Below are 22,520 nucleotides of genomic sequence, written 5' to 3' on the forward strand. Positions count from 1 at the left end.
AAATGGAGTAAGATTCAGGGTAACCCTTGAGAAAGCAACTATGTATCTAGGACAGTTTAGGTACAAGCCAGGACAGAAAATGATCTGAGTAACCCCCAATTTCCAAAGTGAGTTTTCAGGATTCATTGTTAACTTGTGGGCCAAGTGCAATAGAGACTACAGTTTGGGCTGGCTGCTTCCACTGGCAGAGTTGCAAAGAGCCTTAGGAATTTCCAAGGGTGGGGATGGATGTGTTTCTATCCATCAATACTCTTTTTTAGGCACAAATATTTTAAGGTCAAGAGCCTTGCCTGATCCTTTGTACCCCAGACCCTAAAAAGTATTTATTACATAGCTATTGAATGCAGATGAAAGTTTGATTTGGCTTATAAAACAGAGAACAAGATCTTCTTGAGAGTGTTATCAATATCTGATTGGAATGAAATTATATTTAAAAACACTGATATAAAAGGTAAGGCATTATTTTTAATATAAATAGGACAAAAAAGACTTGAAAATTTCCCTGAATGTTATAGTTCACTTGCCATGGTCTACTTGCCTTGGTGAGTTGAAAGTAATTTTCATTAAGGACTTAGGAATCTCTGATTTCCCTTGTTTTTCTTAGCCATTTTGAGGAGAACTGGGGAAGGGGCTTTTTGGCTTATCAGTTCCTTGACTCTCTTAAGGATAAAACAGGGATAAACAAAATAATTTATTATTCAAAGGGATACTGGGTTTATTGGAATAAAAATATTCTGGGGGAAAAAAAACAGTTATTTGTTCTTTTACTTATTTTTCTAGCTCTAAAACCTCTCCAGTTTGGGATAGATTTGCCATGCAGGAGGGAATCTAAGGTAAGGCATTGAGAGTCTCACAAAGCTTTCCTGGTATAGCATATTCTACTATTCTAATCACATTTGACAAATGAGCTAATAAATTTAATTATCCCAGAAGCTTTATTACCCAGGTTTTATATATCTTTCTCCTTTAGATGAGTATCATTTAAATCTATGATACACTGAGAACACTCAATGACTATATTTTTCATTTATGGTTTAAGAACCTATATTAAAAAATTAAGACTTATATTTGGTAACTATGATGATAAGAGAAATTAGAAACCAAATAGATGGACATTTATAAAAGCATATTTCAAGGAAGGATTTAAAATGAGAAGCCCTTTCTAACTCCTAATTTTTCCTAATATCACTTCAGATTACGTCAAAGGGAAAACAGTTAGCAATCCTGATACTTTTACCATCTAAAATTTTGGACAGGCTGCTTTCCAGGATGATTTTTCTAATCAACAATATATGAAATATTCTAGTAGATAAAAGGCCAAATGTTTATATTCTTCTCAAGAGTTAAATGAATTTTTATGTGTTATCATAGACATCATATTCCAACGTTCATCATACTGAATAGGAAGGAATAATTAATTTTCATCATCCATGTACTGTATAAATAAGAAGTTAAAATAGAATTTTCTTTTATGGTCAATACTGTAGATTCCATGTTATGATTAATTCTAAGAACACAAATTTCTGCATCTTAGGTAGAAAGTGTACTTTTACAGTTGTAACAACATCTTCAAAGAGTTTTCAGTTTGTCTTTATCTTGATCTTTCTGACTGCAAAGTGCAAAAGATTCCTGCACAAACTGCCTGCACATTGGGCACTGCTGAAAATACTTGACACAGCCATCACACAGGCACGTGTGCCTGCAGGGCAAGAGCACCCAGTTCACACTTCCATTCTGGCAAACCACACAGTCCTTGCTGTTCTCTTCAGACAGCTCCACTTCACTTTCAGACAGTCCAGCCTTTTCCAACAAACTTCGATCTGCATTTTTTTCTTCAGCAGAGGGATTGCTGGAAGGAGTTGAATTATTATTTGCAGACATGAAAAGTTGCTGAAAATCAAAGGAACAAGTGTAAAAATAACTATAAATGACAATTACTCTTTAAATCTAGGGGTCATACAGCTACTCAAAACTTATAAGTTAGCAAATCCATTAGTAAAGAACAGTTACCTTCTATAATAACTAACTGAAAAATATAATTATCTCTTTGTAAACAGCTATTCTTTGAAGCTCTATAAACAAAAATGGGAGAGATAAGACAACAGGGTACAACTTACCTTCAGATCATGAAATTGACCTTGGGCCAGAAGTAAATATTGATACAATATTCTGCAGGAAAGTTTATAAGTCTTATCAGGAATATGAATTACTGATACCATGGAAATCTAAAATAAAAATTAAACACTAGTCAATATTTAATCTTATAATATTATTTTAGAATTATGTGAAAAAAATGTTTCTTAGAGTCTATATACTTTAAAAAATCTAATCTCTATAAATTATAGTCACTGAAGAACCATTGCTAGTTATACATTTTTGCTACAAGTATCTTAATTATACTCAAATTTATGAATGTGATCCCCATAAAAATTCCAGTGAGCTTTTTTTATAGACCTAAGGTATTGACTCTAAAATTCTCATATGGAGTTCTTGCCTGGTATGGCACAAGGTCCTCTAAAATTAAAACAGTGTGATACTGGCACATGAAGAGTCAGATAGGTGAAACAGAATAAGCAGTGCAGAGACAGACCTAATTATGTGCAAGAATATGATGAAAGTGTCATCTCAAATCACCAGGCAAAAAACCTTTTTAATAAACAGTATTGGGTCAAATGGATACCTATTTTGAAAAATATAAAATTAGATGCATTCCTTATGCAAAATATAAGAATAAACTCCAAGCCTGGCACATTGGCACATGCCTGTAATCCCAGTGAGACTGAGGCAACAGGATCGAGAGTTCAAAGCCAGTCTCATCAAAAGCGAGGCACTAAGCAACTCAGTGAGATCCTGTCTCTGAATAAAATATAAAAAAGGGCTGGGGATGCCCCTGAGTTAATCCCGGTACCAAACGAAAAAACAAACAAAAAAAAACCCAGAGACAGGTAAGTTTGATATATTTGACTAGGTAAAAATTTTAAAATACATGATAAAAAGGCACTACAAAGTCAAAGATATGACAAACTAGAATAAAATATTCAGAATGTAAATCACAATTGGTTAATATCCCTAATTTATGAAGAATCTTTAAAAACTGAAGAAAAAAATGATCAAAATTCTATAGAAAAGTGAACAAAAAATACAAATAATTCATAAAAAGATATAAACATGGCCCTTAACCACATCAAAAGACATTTAATTAGAATCAAAACTTTTCTGTTTCTCACTCATCAAATTGACAAAAATTCAGAAGTGACTTTTGAGAAATAGTCACTCCCATATATCACTGGTGAAGATGTAAAAATGTTAAAAAAATTCTAAAGGTATAATATCCAAAGGTATAATCCCAATTAAGGGAACCTGGCAATATGTATCAACCTTCATTCATACTCCACCTACACAACCCCAGTGATATTAAATTACAAATGCACAGGTTATCCAGTACAAGATTGTTATGGCAGAATACTAGAAACTACCTAAGTATCCAAGCATAGGAGACTGGCTCAATAACTAAGATAACATACACACCATACACACAATGAAGTGTGGTTCCCAAAGGATAAGATCATGAATGCCATAATTTCAAATGCTGAAATTCCCAAACATCAAAGTCCTCCAAATCAGAAGCCCAAAAGATTAAAACCCGAAATGTTAAAATCCTAAAAATCACAATTCCCATTTTTTAAAAAAAGCTATATAAATATCATTCACATGGATCTTGTAAACAAGCAGGGGTTTCTATCCTCATATCAGATAAAGTGGACTTTAAGCCAAAGTTAATCAGAAAAGGACAAAGAAGGACATTTCATATTGCTTAAGGGAATTGTACATCAACAAGACATAATAATTGTAAATATTCATGACTGCATGACCAATATAATTCTGCAACCTGTACACTCAGAAAAATGAGAAATTATATCCCATCTGATTCAAATGTATGATATGTCAAGATAAAACAAAAATAAAAAATAAAGAAAAGAAAAAAAATTGTAAATATTTATGCCCCAAACAATGGAGCATCTATGTACATCAAACAAACCCTTCTCAATTACAAGAAACAAATAGACCACAACACAATAATACTGGGTAATTTTAACATACTTCTCTCACTACTGGATAAATCCCCCAAACAAAAACTAAATAAAGCAGCTATAGAACTAAAAGACTATATAAAAGAGTAGGAAAATCAAACTCCAGGGAAGGGCTTCGGTGTGTTTTTGATTTATCCATAGAACAGTTGCCAAGTTATTTAATTGTGTACTATTTCTGCCCCTTCATACATAGCCCCATGCATCCCTTCAGGAAAGAAAAAAGAATTGGAAAGGCTTAGTGACCTTCTGAACCAAAGATGTTTGCTGACACAGAGGTTCCTCTGTTGTTGAACTATTCCTGGTTAGGTCTTTGACTTCATGGAAAATAGTCAAATCCCTAACCACTTACATTTACCACTAAATCTATCACAGAAAAACTAGTTTGTGCTTCACTTTGGTTAATAGATGACAATTTCAAAGCTATTCCCATTAGGTTTTTGTTTGTTTAATCAAACATATGCCATTCATGCCCCTGTAGGGTCTGGAGGTTCTAGAACTTATCCATGTATGTATTAATGACTAGAAAAAATGAAGTACTTTTAAACTCTTATTTGAAGATTTCATAGACTTTGGAGAAGAAAACGGAGTTCAATGAAATCTCTAAATGGTCAAGACAGTTTTGGAATTAAGTTTGATCAAAGAGGGAATTTCAAAGTGTTATCAATAAGGCTTGTTTTTTCTAAGACCAATGCACTTGGGAGAAAATTCAGATGAGATATTTGCCACACCATATATAAACAATTGAAACTTCAGATTAAAAGTGCCATCATTTATCTACATTGGCATTCCTTCCAGATAATGAGATTCCAGGGGCTCTTAATGAATTAAAGTCACATGTGCCTAGAGGTGTTTGACTGACTGGTTTGAAAATAAGTATGTGCACAGAAGGATAAGAAGACATTTAAGCAAGTGTTGCTATTTGATTACCAAATATGTGATCTGAACAAGTGCATGTGGAATGATCTGGGCATTACCCATATGATGTAAAAGCACATCAAACAAACCAATGATTGGAAAATTAAATAGGGAGTACTCCTGGCATATATGAAATTGTAGAAGAATTTCAAAAAGAGAAGCATCATATAGAAAATGTGAACATATTCTCTAAGGACAGCTTTGCCCAAAAGGAAAAAATACAGCTATTCATCACAATGTATAATTTAAAATATAAAGATCATGAAAGTCAGACTGCTCTTATGGACTACCTTTATATAATTACCCATAATCTATCCCTGTAGTATTTCCTCACGTTAATTTTTTTTTTACTTTTTACAATTAGCTATGCTGTGTATTTCAGGTTAGCATCATTTCCAATATTATAGGCATAAATTATGTGAGACTTTTAGAGAGTTCTAATTTATATATTTTTTGAAAATATGACTCTATAAAAGTATATTATCACAATGTTGACTTTATAAATATTATAAGTGCAAGTACATTAAAAACACCGAAACTTCAATGAATGAAGCGATGTCCTTTTTGAATATCTACATTTGTGAAAGATAAAATTCTTGAGATCTCAGAACTTTGGAGAGCTGCAAATGTAATGGTAACCCATTATGGCTTTTTCCCCCCTTTTTTCTTTTAAGAGGGGAAGAGTAAGAATGCAGTCCCCTGCTACCACAAATTATGCAGTCTAGTTTCCCACATTTGGGAAAATCACAGGGGTCAGCACATCGCAGTGTAATGGATATGCCTCACCCTGGGAAAACCACCTTCGTGATCACGGTAACTCCCCTGCAAGGTAAGTATCCATTATGGCTTTTGATTATGGTATTTCAGATGACTTCAGTCATAGAGCTGGGTGCACACAATTACCATTCACAGTGATGTGTCAGGCATTTTGCTTTTTGACCTATTTCTTCATGAATATGCTTTGTCTGCTCATACCTGTTATCCTGAGCATTAGCATTAGTGTTTAAGCTTGCAAAAATATGCTTGACCGTATTGCTATTTTATTTTATTTTATAAAGTGGCCAATGAAGTATTATGTTGTGTTTTTTTTTATGTTTCTCAAATAAATTCCCTTTTAAAATGTAAATAAATGTCTTTTAAAGGATTTTAAAGATTATTTTTTCCAAAACAAAAATTTTGGTATTTTTATCTTTTGGAATTTTAATACTCAGGATTATGGCTGTCAACATTGTGTCTTTTGGAATTATGGGTCTGTACCCAGTGGAATGCTATGCACCTGTTTAAAAAAAAAAAGTGAGAAATATCTCTGGAAACTGATGTGGAATGACTACTGAGATACAATGAAGTGAAAAAAGTCAAATACAAAAGAGCATGTATGGTATAGTGTGTTACCTTTTGTGAAAGAAAGAAGGGAAAAGAAACATAGTGAAGGTTAAAAAAAACAATGAATTTGGTTATCTACAAGGACTGTGGTATGTGGGGATGAAATTAAAGGGATTTAGAAGAGAATACCTGATTATATCTCTCAGATTTTTCTGACTTGAAATGCTCAGTCTTGACAGGAGGTGGGATACCAGGAAGTTTGAACACCAAAATAATTAAATCTAGTAATGAATTATAAACCATGGGGAGGGTATGAAGGTCAAAAAGATAACAAACAGATAAACAAATGGAAGAAAAGGGAAGACTATGACTTCATTAGCTTACTAAGAATTGACTGGAAGGAGGGATGGGGCTAGAGAATAATCATTTTGCATTCATCATAGTAAAGATAAAATCTGGCAAGAATCATCAATGGATATGCAATTCCAGTGGAAAATTTTGATAAAAAGCAGAATATTTACATGGCCTTAAAGTGTCTCCAGCAGAAGACTAGGACTCTCCAGTGATTATCACCACATAAATATCAATTTGAAACTTTCTGCACACAAAAATACCCTCATGAGAGCTAAACTGCCTCTTCATAGATCAAGGGAGAACAAACCCAGAACAATGGAGAAATTAGATAATACCTTTTGAGAGATCAAAACTAACATCACCAATGAGAGAAAACACACTGCATTCTTCTAGAGGCTATGGCCGGAAAAAGAAGATTCATCACTTAGGCAGTTCATTAGCTGCCAGTGCTCTGATCTGACCATGAGGAAATGTTAGAAAAACATGAGAATGCTCTGCTTATAAAAAGGGTGTGTGCATGCAACTATTCCTCAAAATGCACTGAATTCTTCAAAAATGCTAAAAAAAAAAAAAAAAAAAAAGCAAGGCTGTAGAAATGTTCCAGGTGAAAGGAGGCTAAAAATATAAATAAAGAAAAAACTCTGGATTTAGACTAGAAGTTGGACTATTAGATCAACTGAGAAATTGGAATACAAGTAATAGGTTGGATAAAATATTATGTAAACGTCAAATTTATAAAGTTGGTAACTGTACTATGGTTATATAAGAGAACATTCTTAAGCCATATGTGGTGGCACACACCTGTAATCCCAGCAACTGGGGGAGCTGAAGCAGAAAGATTGTGAGTTCAAAAGCCAGTCTTGTGACAATAGTAGAATGAAGTAAACTTTATTACCTTATGTACATATAAGACTGCTTGACCAGTATGATTCTAAAACATGGACAATCAGAATGAAAAATTATGCTCCATTTATGTATGATATATCAAAGTGCATAAATATATTCTGTCATGTACAAATAATTAGAAATTTTTTTTAATTAAATTAAAAAAGAAGTCTCAACAATTTAACAAGGCCCTACCTAAGCAACTTAGTGAGACCCTGTCTCAAAATTTAAAAAAAAAATAAAAAAGGGCTGGGGATGTGGCTCAGTGTAACTCTCTGGGTTCGATCCTCATTACCGAAACAAACAAACAAAAACCAACCAAACAAACAAACAAAGACCAGAACATCCTAATGTCAAGAAATACATACAGAAATATTTAAGGATAAAAAGTCATCATGCATGCAACTTGCACTCAAATCATTTAAAAAATATATGATAATATATCATATGATTACATGAAATTTACACATATAAGATCAACTTAATGATCTGGATGAAAGAAAAGTTAACTATAGATGATCTGGAGAAAAGTATATGGGTATTCTTTTACTTTTTATTTTTGTAACTTTTTGAAATAAAACAAGTTACAAAATAGAATGTTCGACTTGATCCTTTTCTTTAGAAAAGTAGATATATGAAAATCTGGGGAGATAGAGCATATATTCACAGTTGTTATCTTTGGGTGACAGAACACAGTTGGTTACACTTTCCTCCTAGCTTATCTAGGTTTTCTAATTTTTTTCTGCCACATCATGTTATTTGAATATTACAGAAATAAACCCTAATGTAATTCAGTAAAATTTAACATTTTCAAAATCTTACAGGAATAATTCTTGTTTTCGTTTAATTGCTTAAAACAAAAAGCTGGTTCCTAACTATACCATATAAAAGCAATTCTTTCCTATTATAATGGGAAAGGGAGAATTGTGTGTGTGGTTTTTTGTTTTTTGGGGTTTTTTTTTTGGCTTTTATTTAGACTCCATGGCCCTAAAAAAATCCCACATGAAAAACAAATATGAAATAATTCCCTTGCTTTTAAAATTAAGAACAAAGAATATTAACATGAACTATACAAACAAGTATGGTTTAATGCTAATACTAGCCTCAAACTGAGATAAGGAGAAGGAAAAAATAGGTGGAAAAAGGGGACAGAGCTCACAGACATTAAAAGACACACAAATGACCCAGACAGGGAGACATGCACAACAGATAAAATGTCTGTTCACCCCCAGGAGCCAGGCATCCTGGCTACCTTGTGGAGAGAAGCCTCCACAACTACAGGGAGGCCAAATTCTTCATTCCATTTGGATCAGGGAACCTGATAATAAACTCTTCTCTGTTTATATGCCATTAAATTGTATACTTAAAATGATTAAAATAGTAAATTTTCTGTTATATACATTTTGCCACACACACAAAATCTTTCCCTGCTCAGATGGAGAAAGTAAGTTACAAAACAAAGAAAGAAAACCTGAGCACCTGAAATAAAAAAAGAGCAGTCAGTCAGGGGAAAGGAAACCCAGGGGAAGTTGGGAAGCAAAATGACTAAGATCAGGTCCTTTTGTTTTGAATAAATGGAAAAATTATGGAACCCAAACCCAAGGAACTCAGAAAAGGTGAGTAACACAATGGTGAGATAAGGGTTACCTTGCCGGGTAGGTAGTAAAGAAGGAAGAGACTGGAAATATGTAGCACAAATTTAACAGGTCTTAATTTATCTGCAATTGAAAAAAGCAAGGACATAGAAAGAAAACCAGATCTCTCACATATACTACTTATACATAGGCAACTAAGGTGTTTTGCCATCAGGGTCTGGAAGGTTCACTAACTCTACCTGGTATGAAGTACCCCCACTACCCCACTTACTGAACCTTCATTGAGAATCTAGGCACTGTACTAGGTTCTGGAAATACACTACTGTGGATATGATTTTTTTAAATTTACATATTTAAGGTATATAACATGTTTTGATATGTATATACATAATAAAATGGCGACTATAGTCAGGCAAATTAACATATTCATCATTTCAGGTACCCCTCCTTTTCCTGTGTCAAAATACTTAATATTTTAGCAAAAATCCCTAAATATATTATTACCATAGTATACATCAGATCTCTAGATTAGTTCATCCTACATACCTGCAACTTTGACTGTTTGACCTAAATCTCATTTCCTCCCTCCCTACTCCATGACTTAAATGAGGGAGGCTGACTTCGCCTCAATAGAGCTTCAGTTTGACAATATTAAAAAAAAAAAAAAAATAGAGACTTAACAGCAAATGATCAGAGCCAAATGTTCCAATAACAGTCTGTAGTTTCCAAAGTTCAATGCATTTTTATTTCAGGAAGCTATTCCTTTTTTTTTTTTTTTTTTTTTTTTAAGATAGGGAATAGGGATGTAGCTCAGTGATAGAGTGCTTGCCTAGCATATATATAGGTCCCTAGGTTCAGTTTCCAGCAAGTGGGGGTGGCTGTGGGATAGGGAGTATAAAGGGTATCGACTGGAATTTTTCGTGACTCTGTTAAGTCTGTATAAGGATATCTGCCCTGCCTAATACACAAGTTATTAGAAAGAAAAGTAATTTTTGTGAAAGTATTTTTATACTACAAAAGTGTCATCAAAAATATTACTATAGGGGCTGGGATATGGCTCAGTGGTACAGTGCTTGCCTAACATGTGTGAGGCACTGGGTTCAATTCTTAGCACCACATATAAATAAATGAATAAAATAAAGGTCCATCAACAACTTAAAAAAATTCTTTTAAATGTTACTACATCTTTATTAATAAACATCAAACAATTCAGAAAAGTAGTAAACTGTAAGGGCAATATCACCATGATCCAATTTCACCAAAATTTATTTCATGTATAGGTTGAGGATCCCTTATCCCAAATGTTGTGACAAGAAGAATTTTGAATTTTGGGGTTTTTTCAGATTTGGGAATGTTTGTAAATACACAATGAGATATCCCAGGGATGTGACCAAAGTCTAACTAAGGAATTCATTTATGTCTTAAATATACCTTATACATTTAGCCTGAAGATAATTTTATACACTATTTTTAATACACATGCTTTTGACCAGTTATATGAAGTCAGGTATAAAATTTTACACTTGTGGCAACATGTCCCTGCTCAAAAATTTTCAGATTTGATTCATTTTGGATTTTGAGATTAGGGATGTTCAAACTGTGTAGTTTTCTATCATACTTAAAGGATTGCCAAGGCTCAGCTCCTTTTGATCTTTAAGATGTTTTATATTCCTAAATAGAGATAAACTACCAGACTGAAGAAATAATTTAACACTAATGAGAAAACAAGTTACTGTAGTTACTAAAAATATAGGAATCAGATGTATAAGGTACAGGGACTCTAATGAAAATAAGGTGAGGTGACTGCAACTATCAAAGAAAGAGTGGAGACTCTCTAAAAATTAAGCACTTCAAGCTGGGCATGGTGGTGCACTCCTGTAATCCCAGTGGCTCAGGAGGCTGAGGGAGAAGGATCACAAATTCAAGGTCAGCCTCAGCAATTTAGTGACTCTCTAAGCAACTTAGTCAGACCCTGTCTCAAAATAAAAAATAAAAAGAGCTGGAGATATGGTTCAGTGGTTAAAGACTCCTGAGTACCCAAAAGAGAAAAAAAAAAAAAAATGAGCGTTTTAGATCATTACAATGCTTATTTGTTCAGTATTAAAAATGTTAAGAATGGACATGCATCCCAACAGACTTTTTGATATGGTAAACATAACAGAATATAGAGTGATGAGATTAACTTAATAATAATTTATTTCCTAAATACAATCATATTCTTGTGACTAAAAGGGAAAAATATCATACTCTGAGGGTGCTATTATATGTATAAAAATTGTACAGGTATACATCCATGTTTTCATTTTTTAAGAAAATGAGTCCAGGCCAAATACATATCCGCAGAAATTAAAATAAACATTTTTTTATTTTACCAAATAATTAAGAACCATCATCCAAATCACTTAGAGGTAATGCTTTCAGAATTTTGAAATTACTTACAATATCATAAATTTCTCGGTCATCCTCATGAGCTAAGGTCAACAGCGCTACCAATGGATAACGAGATCTGGGCACTGAACCAAAGTCTTCAATTTTATTATCTCTTGGTAACTGGCAATATATTTCTTCTTTGCTGTCCTTTTTAATACTTTTTGAAAATGTAAAGGCAAATTGCCACTATAGCCAAAAGATTAAAAATATATCAAAAACGATCAACAATGTAGCCACATTTTATTGTATCCATAAAAAGTCTAATTTTCATGCGCTAATGGGTTATCAGATAAAAGGATACAAATACTGTTCTTGGTAGAGATATTCACTATACAGAGCATCTTCTAATGCTTGGGGAGTGCTTATTCTGAAGCAATAAACGTGCTTCTGCAGAGCTTCATATAATTTTTGGACACTGCACCCCCAGTAGCATGTAAGGCGGCTATCTTCAAGGCAGTCTGTTTTTAAGGTTATACCAGCTGCAGAAAATAAAGCAGAAACAGAAGAGAAATTACCTAATGTGACATCTGACACAATTATACAGGGTGAGAAACTCAGGCTTCTTTTGGGATGCTAGACAGGCCTGATGTTGGTTAAAGGAACTTGTTTTGGGTATGTACCTAGAAATGAAGGTCCGGCCTCCAAAACAAAATATAAAAATCTCAACATCTATATAGTTTTTTAACATTAATGAAAATTCTTCCTTACTATTTATACATTTAAGCTTATAAATTATCAGATTAATTTTCTTTTTTGACAATTCCAAGATTTTTCAAAGCACTCTAATAGTGCATATAATCCTAATGACAAGAAACATACAGGAGAGAGGAGATGTCTCCAAAAGTGGATACACACAACCCATGGGGTCCAGAAGATGATCACTGGAGTAAGAAAAATATTAAAAAGAAATTGAGCTTTACTAATATTAATATATACATTCACAACATTAATATACAGTCTTGTCACACAGTTAATGTCCCATGTAATATGCAAAATAGCCTGAGGAAAGAATAGGGATTCAAAAATAGGGAGGATTTAATAGCAATATCCTTGTTTATTTGTTTTCTTTCAGTGAAAGAAATGATATTATAAATTGAGAAGACCTGATAAGTAGATATATAGAAACTAAATAGATATATGAATTACATTTTAGAGGTTTTATTTTTTGTTTTGTTTTGTTTTCTGTTTTGGGGATCAGACCTAGGGGCACTTTACCACTGAGCAGTCACTGAGAAGACCTGCAGTCTTCCCTCTCCCCTGCACCTTTTCTTTAAAATGGTGTCTTGCTAACTTGACAAGGCGGGCCTAAACTTGTGATTCTCCTACTTTAGCCTTCTGAGTAGTTGGGATTCTAGGCATGCATCCTGTGCCTGGCTAGTTTTACTTACTATTCTGCACTCCCCAGGACTTATTATGTACCACCAATATGATTATTTTCTCTAATATTTCCAAATATTGAGTTTTTCACTCTTCTTCTCAGTATGGTGCAGTTGTAGCATTATCAAGTGTGAAGGTATCGACAGCCAATATTGTGGGCAGTACAAGCTATAACATTTAGTGCTCATGGGCAGTGGTGTACTTGACTAGACCAAAAGGGCATAGTTTTGGTCATTGTTCCTGGCCAAACAGCTTGCTTTCTGATTTTGACTCTCTGAACTTACAAGCAATTCTGTAAACTACTCAATATTCTCTTATTGGAGTTTTTCTGTTGCTTGTTAATAGCCTTTCTGATATAATATTCATTTTTTTTAAAAAAAAAGTGATTCAGAATATGGAATACACAAATACAATCATATGCCAGACTAATCTCAGCAACTCAGGAGGCTAAAGCAGAAGGGTTGCAAGTTTGAGGCTAGCCTTGACAATTTAGTGAGAACTTGCCCCCCCACCAAAAAAAGTGAGAACTTGTCCCCCCCAAAAAAAAATTTTTTTTAAAGGGATGGGGATGAAGCTCAGAGCAATTCAGGATTCAATCCTGAGTATCACAAGAAGAAAAACAAAAAATAAATAAAAGCAAATGCTCCACGGGATTCCAAATATTCAGTATTTACACAGAAAGACTGGGGTTCTGAGTATGTATAGTAACAGTGACACAGCTATTTCTAATCACTTAAGTAAAATTTTAATTGGCAGGAACTATGAATAGGGAATTGGAGCAGAATTTGATTTCAACTACATGATTCTACTCATCAGGTATTAACTTAAGAATAGAAAATTTCATTAGCTATTAAGAAGTGGAAGAAAAACATCCCTGATATACAAATTAATACATATGCACATAAAATCACACATATTTTCTCTATGTCATTGTGGAATCACACAACATGAGACAGGAAAAAAAAAGTTCAATATAGATAAGAAAAAGAAAATACAAAAAGCATATAGAAAAAGTAGATAAAGAAAAAAACCCTACAAAGTGATTATTTAATATTGTGACAAAAAACGTGCAAAGATGTTATGTATTGTAGATTAGATATCATAGCAAAATCCTGGAATCAACCCAAATGTCCATCAATAGGGAATTAAATGAATAAAATACTATACTAGAAAATATTATGTAGTTATTAAAAAAGAATTGAGGCATATTAGAATATCCATATGTACTATTATGCAATGATCTTCAGAGTATGTTAGAAATATAAAATGCAAAGTAGAGATAAGTATATACATATATTATTTATCTCACATGAAAGGATATCCATATATATGTGTTTATTTACATTAAAAAAGAACAATGGAAGTAAGTCTTTTAAAAAAAAAAAAAACTTGAGGGCTGGGGTTGTGGAGGCAGTTGTAGAGCACATGGAAGGCCCTGGGTTCGGTCCTCAGCACCACATAAAAATAAATAAATAAAATAAAGATATTGTGTCCAACTACAACTAAAAAACAAATAATTAAAAACAAAAAAACCTCGACTAATAGAACTTATGTAAGTACTTCTAACTTCTAAAACTTATTTGCTACATAAAAATAATCAGAGCTCTAGAAAAAAAGTCCAGAGACTCCAAGCTGCATAAATAACCCATTTACACACTCTGTATACTTAACTAAAAGGCGGGGGAGGTATCTGATACCAATTGAATATTAATCAGACTTTAATAATGTGTCTCTGAAACTAATATTCAAAATTAATGGAAAAGAACTATAGAATATAAAATTTTCTCCTCCACAATCTTTTATAAACTTGACCATTATACAAATTGAGAAGAGAATGTACTGATTTTATTATTTGATGATAGTTCAAATACTCCTATGCAAAACTATTTTCCCTTTAGTTTTACCCATTTTTTTCCTGCAGAAGAGTTCCTACTTTTACATTTCCTTAGTCTTCTAAATTCCAGTGTACACACAAAACCACTTTAGGTCAATAGCATTAACAACATTAGTAACAATTGTAAACCAGAAATTTCAGAATAAAAAATGAAACAACATGGATGTTCTCTCAACTGCCCTTATCCAACATAGTTATTTTAGGCAAATGAAGCAAGTGTTAAGAGAAAACCTGGTAAACAATTGAAAAAAATAAGGACTATCAGTCCAATGTATTCAGTCATTTAAAAAAGAGAAACATGGCACACACCTGTAATCTCAGTGATTCAGGAGGCTGAGGCAGAAGGATCACAAGTTTGAGGCCAGGCTCAGAAATTAAGCAAGGCCCAAAGCAACTTAGTGAGACACTGTCTCAAAATTTTAAAAACTGGCTGGGAATGTAGCTCAGTGGTGAAGTGCCCCTGTGTTCAATTCCTAGTCCTCTCACTCCCACCCCCAAACAGAGAGTGAGTGACAGAGCAACAAACAATGTATTACAAAAAGAGGAAGGGGATCAAGGGAAGGAGGGGACAAGAGAGAAGGAAGGGAAGGTAATGGGGAGACAGGTATGATCAAAGTATAACATTTGTATGTACAAATATGCCACAATGAAACCACTATTCTATATAATTAAAATGCACTGGGTGGGGGTGGGGAGACAATGGGACAAGAAAGTCACAAATCTTAAAAGAAAAATCTTGAGAGAGAAGTAATATACAAGAAGACCATGCATGAGGATATTAAAGCCAGGGTATGAGACGATGAAAGTACAGGTCACAGAGAACAGAGTCACAAACTCCTCCCAAAATACTGCATGTGTTATTCTGCCTAACTCTCTTGTTTTTTAGCTCTTACCAAGTTAAATAAGCTCAAACACAAGGAAACTGCTTACAAAGTGACAGCAGAAGTGTTGCACCAAATTAATTAAATCCAACTAATACATATTGAGTACCTACTTAAAATTTCATTAAAGTCTCTACATTGGGGAAATGGAAATACAAGCCAAACACACTTTCAGTAAATAACAACAAAAAAAAAAATCCCAACAACTTTACCCTAATAAACAGAACTGAATAACCATGATTAAAACGGATTCTTGGGGCTGGGATTGTGGCTCAGTAGGAGAGCACTTGCCTAGCATGTGTGAGGCACTGGGTTTGATCCTTAGCACCCATAAAAATAAATAAAATAAAGGTATTGTATCCAACTACAACTAAAAAATATATATATGTATATGTGTGTATATCTGTATATATATGTGTATTGTATATGTGTGTGTGTGTGTGTGTGTGTATATATATATATCTGATTCTTGGCCCTCAAAGTTAGAAGGTCCTAAAACAATATATATCAAGCTCTGAGTTTATTGCATTGAACTCATCCATTAAAAGAATAAAAAGTCAACAAATGACTTAACATTACATCTCAAAGCTCTAGAAAAAGAAGAACAAATCAACACCAAAAATAGTAGACGACAGGAAATGATTAAAACAGAGCTAAAATCAATGAAATTGAAACAAAAGATAATTCAAAACATTGACAAAAACGAAAAATTGGTTCTTTGAAAAAATAAATAAAACTGATAAACCCTTAGCCACACCAACAAAGAGAAAGAGAGAGAAAACTCAAATTACTAAAATTCGTGATGAAAAAGGAAATATCATGAAGGACACCATTGAAATACAGAAGATAATTAGAAACTATTTTGAAAATTTATGCTCCCATAAAATAGAAAATCTTGAAGACATTGACAAATTTCTAGAGACACAGGATCTACCCAAACTGAATCAGGAGGACATACACAATTTAAACAAATCAATTTCAAGCAATGGAATAGAAGATGCCATCAAAAGACTACCAACAAAGAAAAGTGCAGAACCCGACAGATTCTCAGCTGAGTTCTACAAGACCTTCAAAGAAGAACTAACACCAATACTCCTCAAATTATCCCATGAAATAGAAAAGGAGAGGTCTTCCCAAACTCATTCTATGAGGCTAGTATCACCTTGATACCAAAACCAGACAAAGACACATCAAGAAAAGAAAACTTCAGACCAATATCCCTGATGAACATAGATGCAAAACTTCTCAATAAAATTCTGGCAAATAGCTTATAAAAACATTAAAAAGACAGTGCATCATGGTCAAGTGGGGTTTATCCCGGGGATGCAAGATTGGTTCAATATACAGAAATCAATAAACATAATTCATCACATCAATAGACTTAAAGCTTTAAGAATCATATGAGCATCTCAACAGATGTAGAAAAAGCATTTGACAAAATACAGCACCCTTCATGTTCAAAACACTAGACAAACTAGGGGTAGTAGGAACATACCTCAACATTGTAAAAACTATCTACAATACGCCCAAGTCCAACATCATTCTAAGTAGAGAAAAATTGAAGGCATTCCCTCTAAAAACTGGAATCAAAAAAATACTGTTTTACCACTTCTATTCAATATAGTCCTGGAAACTCTAGCCAGAGCAAATAGATAGATGAAAGAAATTAATGGGATGTAAATAGGAAAAGAAGAACTGAAACTATCATTATTTGCCAATGACATGAGTCTATATTTAGAAGATCCAAAAAATTCCACCAGAAAACTTCTTGAGCTATTAAATGAATTCAGCAAAGTAGCAGTATATAAAATCAACATCCATAAATCAAATGCGTTTCTACATACCAATGATGAATCCTCTGAAAGAGAAATTAGAAAAACTACCCCCTTTGCAACAGCCTCAAAAATACATACATACATACATACATACATACATACATACATACATACTATACTTTGGAATCAATCTAACAAGAGAAGGGAAAGACCTCTACAATGAAAACTACAGAACCTAATGAAAGAAACTGAAGACCTTAGAAGATGAAAATATCTCCCATGTTTTTGCCCAGGCAGAATTAATATTGTCAAAATGGCCATACTACCAAAAGTGTTATGCAGATTTAATGCAATTCCTATTAAAATCCCAATGTCATTCTTCATAGAAAAAGAAAAAGCAATCATGAAATTCATTTGGAAAAATAAGAGACCCAGAATAGCCAAAGCAATCCTTAGCAAGAAGAGATAAGCAGGAGGTATCATAATACCAGACCTTAAACTATACTACAGAGCAAAAATAACAAAAATGGCATGGTATTGGTACCAAAATACATATGAAGACCAATGGTATAGACTAGAAGACACAGAGACAAACCCACATAAATACAGTTATCTCATACTAGACAAAGACACTAAAAACATACATTGGAGAAAAGACAGCCTCTTCAACAAATGGTGCTAGGAAAATTGGAAATCCACATGTAACAAAATAAAATTAGACCCCTAGCTCTCACCCTGCACAAAACTCAAAGTGGATCAAGGATCTAGGAATTAGATGAGAGATCCTGCGCTTAACAGAAGAAAAAGTAGGCTTAAATCTTCATCATGTTAGCTTAGGATCTGACTTCTTTAACATTACTTCTAAAGCACAAGAAATAAAATCAAGAATCAATAAATGGGATGGATTCAAACTAAAAAGCTTCTTTTCAGCAAAAGAAATAATCAATAATGTAAAGAGAGAGCCTACAGTATGGGAGAAAATTTTTACCACACTCACATAAGATAGAGCACTAATCTTCAGGATATATAAAGAACTCAAAAAATTTAACGACAAAAGCAAATAACCCAATCAATAAATGGGCTAAGGAACTTAACAGACACTTCACAGAAGATATACAATCAATCAACAAATATATGAAAAAATGTTCAACATCTCTAGCAATTAGAGAAATGCAAATCAAAACTACTCTAAGATTTCATCTCACTTCAATCAGAATGGCAATTATCAAGAATACAAGTAACAATAAGTGTTGGCAAGGATGTGGGTCGGGGAAGTACACTCAAATGTGGGATTGCAAATTGGTGCAACCCCTCTGGAAAGCAGTATGGAAATTCCTTAGAAAACATGGAATGGAACCACCATTTGACCCAGTTATTCCACTCATCAGTTTATACTCAAAGGACTTAAAATCAGCATACTACAGTGACGCAGCCACATCCATGTTTAATTCACAATAGCTAAACTATGGAACCAGTCTAGATGCCCTTCAACAGATGAATGAATTAAGAAAATGTGGTATATGTACACAATGGAATATAAGCCTTAAAGAAGAATGAAATTATGGCATCTTAAGGTAAATGAACAGAGTTGGAGAATATCATGCTAAGTGAAGTAAGTCAATCCCAAAACCCAAAGGGCAAATTCTTTCTCTAATATGCATATGCTGATCCCTAATGGGGGAGGAGGGCTAGGGAAGAATGGAGAAACTTTGCATTTGGCAGAAGGGAATGAGGGAAAGGAAGAGGGAGTGGGAAGGATGGTGGAATGAGACAGACATTATTATCCTATGTATGATTGCATAAACGGTATGATTGCATTGTGTACAGCCAAAGAAATGAAAAGTTGTGCTCCATTTATGCACAATGAGTTGAAATGCATTCTGCTGTTATGTATAACTAATTAGAAAAAATTTTTAAAAATTTAAAAACAAAACTGGTGGGCACAGTGACACATGACTCTAATCCCAGCAGCTAAGGATGTTGAGGTAGGAGGATCATAAGTTCAAGGTCAACCTCAGCAACTAAGAAAGATCCTAAATAATTTAGTGAGACCCTGTCTCAAAATAAAAAATAAAAAGGACTGGGGATGTGGTTCAGTGACTAAGCATCCCTGGGTTCAATCTCAGGCATCAAAACAAAACAAAATGGATTCTTTCATATGTTTTCAATTTAAGTCAGATCTCCAGATGTTCCCCTGACCACCTTGCAATATGTCAATCATTTTGGGTACAGTGGTGGAAAAAAAAAAATCCTGGAAAATTAAACTATCTACATATCAAATGAAATAAACTTTTAAATTGTCAGAAGATTATTTTATCCTCCTATGTAGCCATCTTTAATAATACCTACCTTTCCACAAATTAAACAAATGAATTTTACTGTTTACTAACAGGAGTTGCTAAATACAACTCCTGCCAAAAACCTTCCCTATAGAAAACTGAGAATGAATGATATGTCATAGTAATTTAAAAATTAAAAATTCAATCATGCTATAAATCTACACTTTGAAAATTATTTTATGTACTTGATGAATGCTACTGTTGGTTAATGCCTAATATGTGGGCATAACTGAGGTTTATTACTGGTAATCATTTCAATTACTTCAAACATTTGCAAGGATGTTTTTGTTTGTTTGTGATTTTTAATTTTTTTTTTTTTGGTTGTTGATATACCTTTATTTTATTCATTTATTCATACGCAGTGCTGAGAATTGAACCCAGTGCCTCACATATGCTAGGCAAATGCTCTACCACTGAGTCAAAACCCCAGCCCTGCAGGGCTGGTTTTATTTGTAACTATTTCTGCCTGAAAGGCAAATTGATGGATTTCCTCACACTTGGTAGCTCATGAATGTCCTGTATTTTGCTCACAATGTATTAACTCTTCTCACTATTTCAGTATATTTCTGGGCTTGCAGAAATGTACTGCAGGAAGGATGGCCTTATGCTGGTAAATTTTTTTGTTGGCAGTCCTGCTTAAGAGCCAGATGAGATATTGTAGCAAGTTCAAGTCCAAAGTCAAAGAGATTAGAAGTCACAGAGCTACCACTATTGTGTATATTTTAATCAGGTATGCACAACCTACTGTTTTCTAAACAAATTAGTTTTTATCTGCGTTATACCTTAAAATTTATCTGCTGTGAGGGGAGGGCCCTAATTTTCTTCCACTCATAGGGTAGCATTATTTACAGTTAAGGAGGAAGAATAAGAAATTCTATACTTTTTCCTTAATAAGTAAACTGATTTTGACAGGTGATTAGATTCTGAAAGTTAGAAGCAGGAAGGATGACTAGATAAGAATGGTCCACAGAAGTCATGAGGCATGACGTCAAAAAGGAAAGGACTGGTCAACTGTTAAGTACTTCAGAAAAAGCAGTGACTCGGGATTTGGAGGTTGTGGGTGGAGGGCAGAAGTGATAAGTAGTGAAGTTGAAGAAAGTCATTTCAGTAGAGGGCACAGGGAAAACATAGACTGTGCTGCATCAAGGAGGAAAAGGGACTAGAGAAGCAAGAAGCTTTTCAGAAGTGAGCAATGAAAGAAAGAAGAAAAATGGGCAGGAGCTAAAATAAGGCAAAAAGCTGAAATTTATTTATTTTTAAGATGCCTGAAAGGTAAATAAACATATTTATTTATAAATAAATAATAAATAAATAAATATTTTATTATTTATAAATAAATAATAAATAAAATTTCAGCCCCAAAATCTTTGAAAAGCTACAGAATTCAATCTAGAACTGCCCATTCTCTATCTCTATTGAACTGTCACAAAAGCATTTCAAAGTCCAAAAGTTCAACAGTGAATTCAATATCTTTCTTCCAAAGCCTGTCTTTCCTCTAGTACTGCTTATCTTTGTAATAGGATCTGTTTATGTGGGACCCAGGCAAAAAATCTAAGTCTTCTCTTACCTGTTCCACCCTGTTTTAATCATAACAAATGACTTCTTGTTCCTCTAATGTATTATTTTGTTTCTTACCTATGATAGGTATATCACAGTGCTTTGCTCATGCTTCTTCCTTTACCTAGAAGTTTCCTCAAACCCAAGCTATATAACTACTTATCTATCAGTCAAGATTACTCAAAACAAAAACCAAGAGGGGAAAAGGAAGGAAAATAAAAGAGACTCAGCACATTCTCTTCTCTGAAGCCTTTCCGAAATATGTCTTTGCACCCTAGGAAATTTAACCATTTCTTTGTTTAGTATTCATTCCCATTATTTCTAATGGTCCTGATGACAATTTATTTTTCCAAGTAAGTACAGAAACAAATGGTTGCCATCTATTATTACCATCACAAAAATAACATTTTATATGAAAATAATTTTTATCAAACTACCTTAATGTCACATTAAAAGATGCTTGTTCTTTAGAAGGTTAGCAGCCTTATATTAACTGTACTTAGACATACTACGTCATTTCTCACTTCACTAAAGACCAATGAAAATAGCAGAGTGCCCTAACAGATTCTCCTCACTAATACCCTTAACACTTCATTCTTCTCCTTTGTAAACATACCTCCCTCTGTTTACTAGTTGGTAAACCCCTTAGGAACACAGTTTATAAATACTTAATCTTTGTATCTGCAATATTTAATCTAGTCCCTGAAACAAAATAGATATGCAATAAATGTTTGGTAAAAGTATAATGAAGAGAAGCAATAGAGAAAAACTATATAAGGGCTAAAAAGGAGATGAAAGAATATCTTTGAAAAATAGCCACCAACTTGTAATTGAAGCTGTAGATGGATTAGTGATCTCTAAGCCAAAAGGATTCTTGACTTGTCTCATTTGCTTTTTGAAAACTCTTGTGTTGAACTGGGTCTCTTCTGAATTTCTCAGAATTACTGGAACATCCCAACCAAACCTAAAGAAAAGTAAAAATAAAACATAATTTTAATAAATGTTGAAATTTTATTGTCATATGTATATTGTGCTTCATGAAGCTAGTCCTTTTAACACAGATTGTTTAAAAGAGGTTGTTACTTAACTTATACTATTTTGCAG

General features: G+C 33.5%; 1 protein-coding gene and 1 non-coding gene across 2 annotated transcripts in view; both read right to left on the bottom strand.

Moving 5' to 3' along the window:
• Window positions 1-916: 916 nt before the first annotated feature.
• The window catches only part of Cgrrf1 (cell growth regulator with ring finger domain 1), a 30,524-nt gene continuing 8,920 nt past the window's right edge, over window positions 917-22,520 (bottom strand). The window contains exons 2-6 of the mRNA XM_076850475.1: window positions 22,241-22,380; window positions 11,895-12,072; window positions 11,603-11,750; window positions 2,118-2,225; window positions 917-1,890 (exon numbers count right to left, since the gene is read on the bottom strand). Coding sequence (XP_076706590.1) covers window positions 1,570-1,890; window positions 2,118-2,225; window positions 11,603-11,750; window positions 11,895-12,072; window positions 22,241-22,380 — 895 coding nt within the window. The 3' untranslated portion in view covers window positions 917-1,569. The remainder of the gene's footprint in view (window positions 1,891-2,117; window positions 2,226-11,602; window positions 11,751-11,894; window positions 12,073-22,240; window positions 22,381-22,520) is intronic.
• LOC143396061 (U1 spliceosomal RNA) lies at window positions 5,680-5,843 on the bottom strand. The gene has a single exon (XR_013090951.1). It is a non-coding gene; the product is annotated as a U1 spliceosomal RNA (small nuclear RNA).

Source organism: Callospermophilus lateralis, chromosome 3, assembly GCF_048772815.1.
Source record: "Callospermophilus lateralis isolate mCalLat2 chromosome 3, mCalLat2.hap1, whole genome shotgun sequence".
NCBI classification, from domain to species: domain Eukaryota; kingdom Metazoa; phylum Chordata; class Mammalia; order Rodentia; family Sciuridae; genus Callospermophilus; species Callospermophilus lateralis.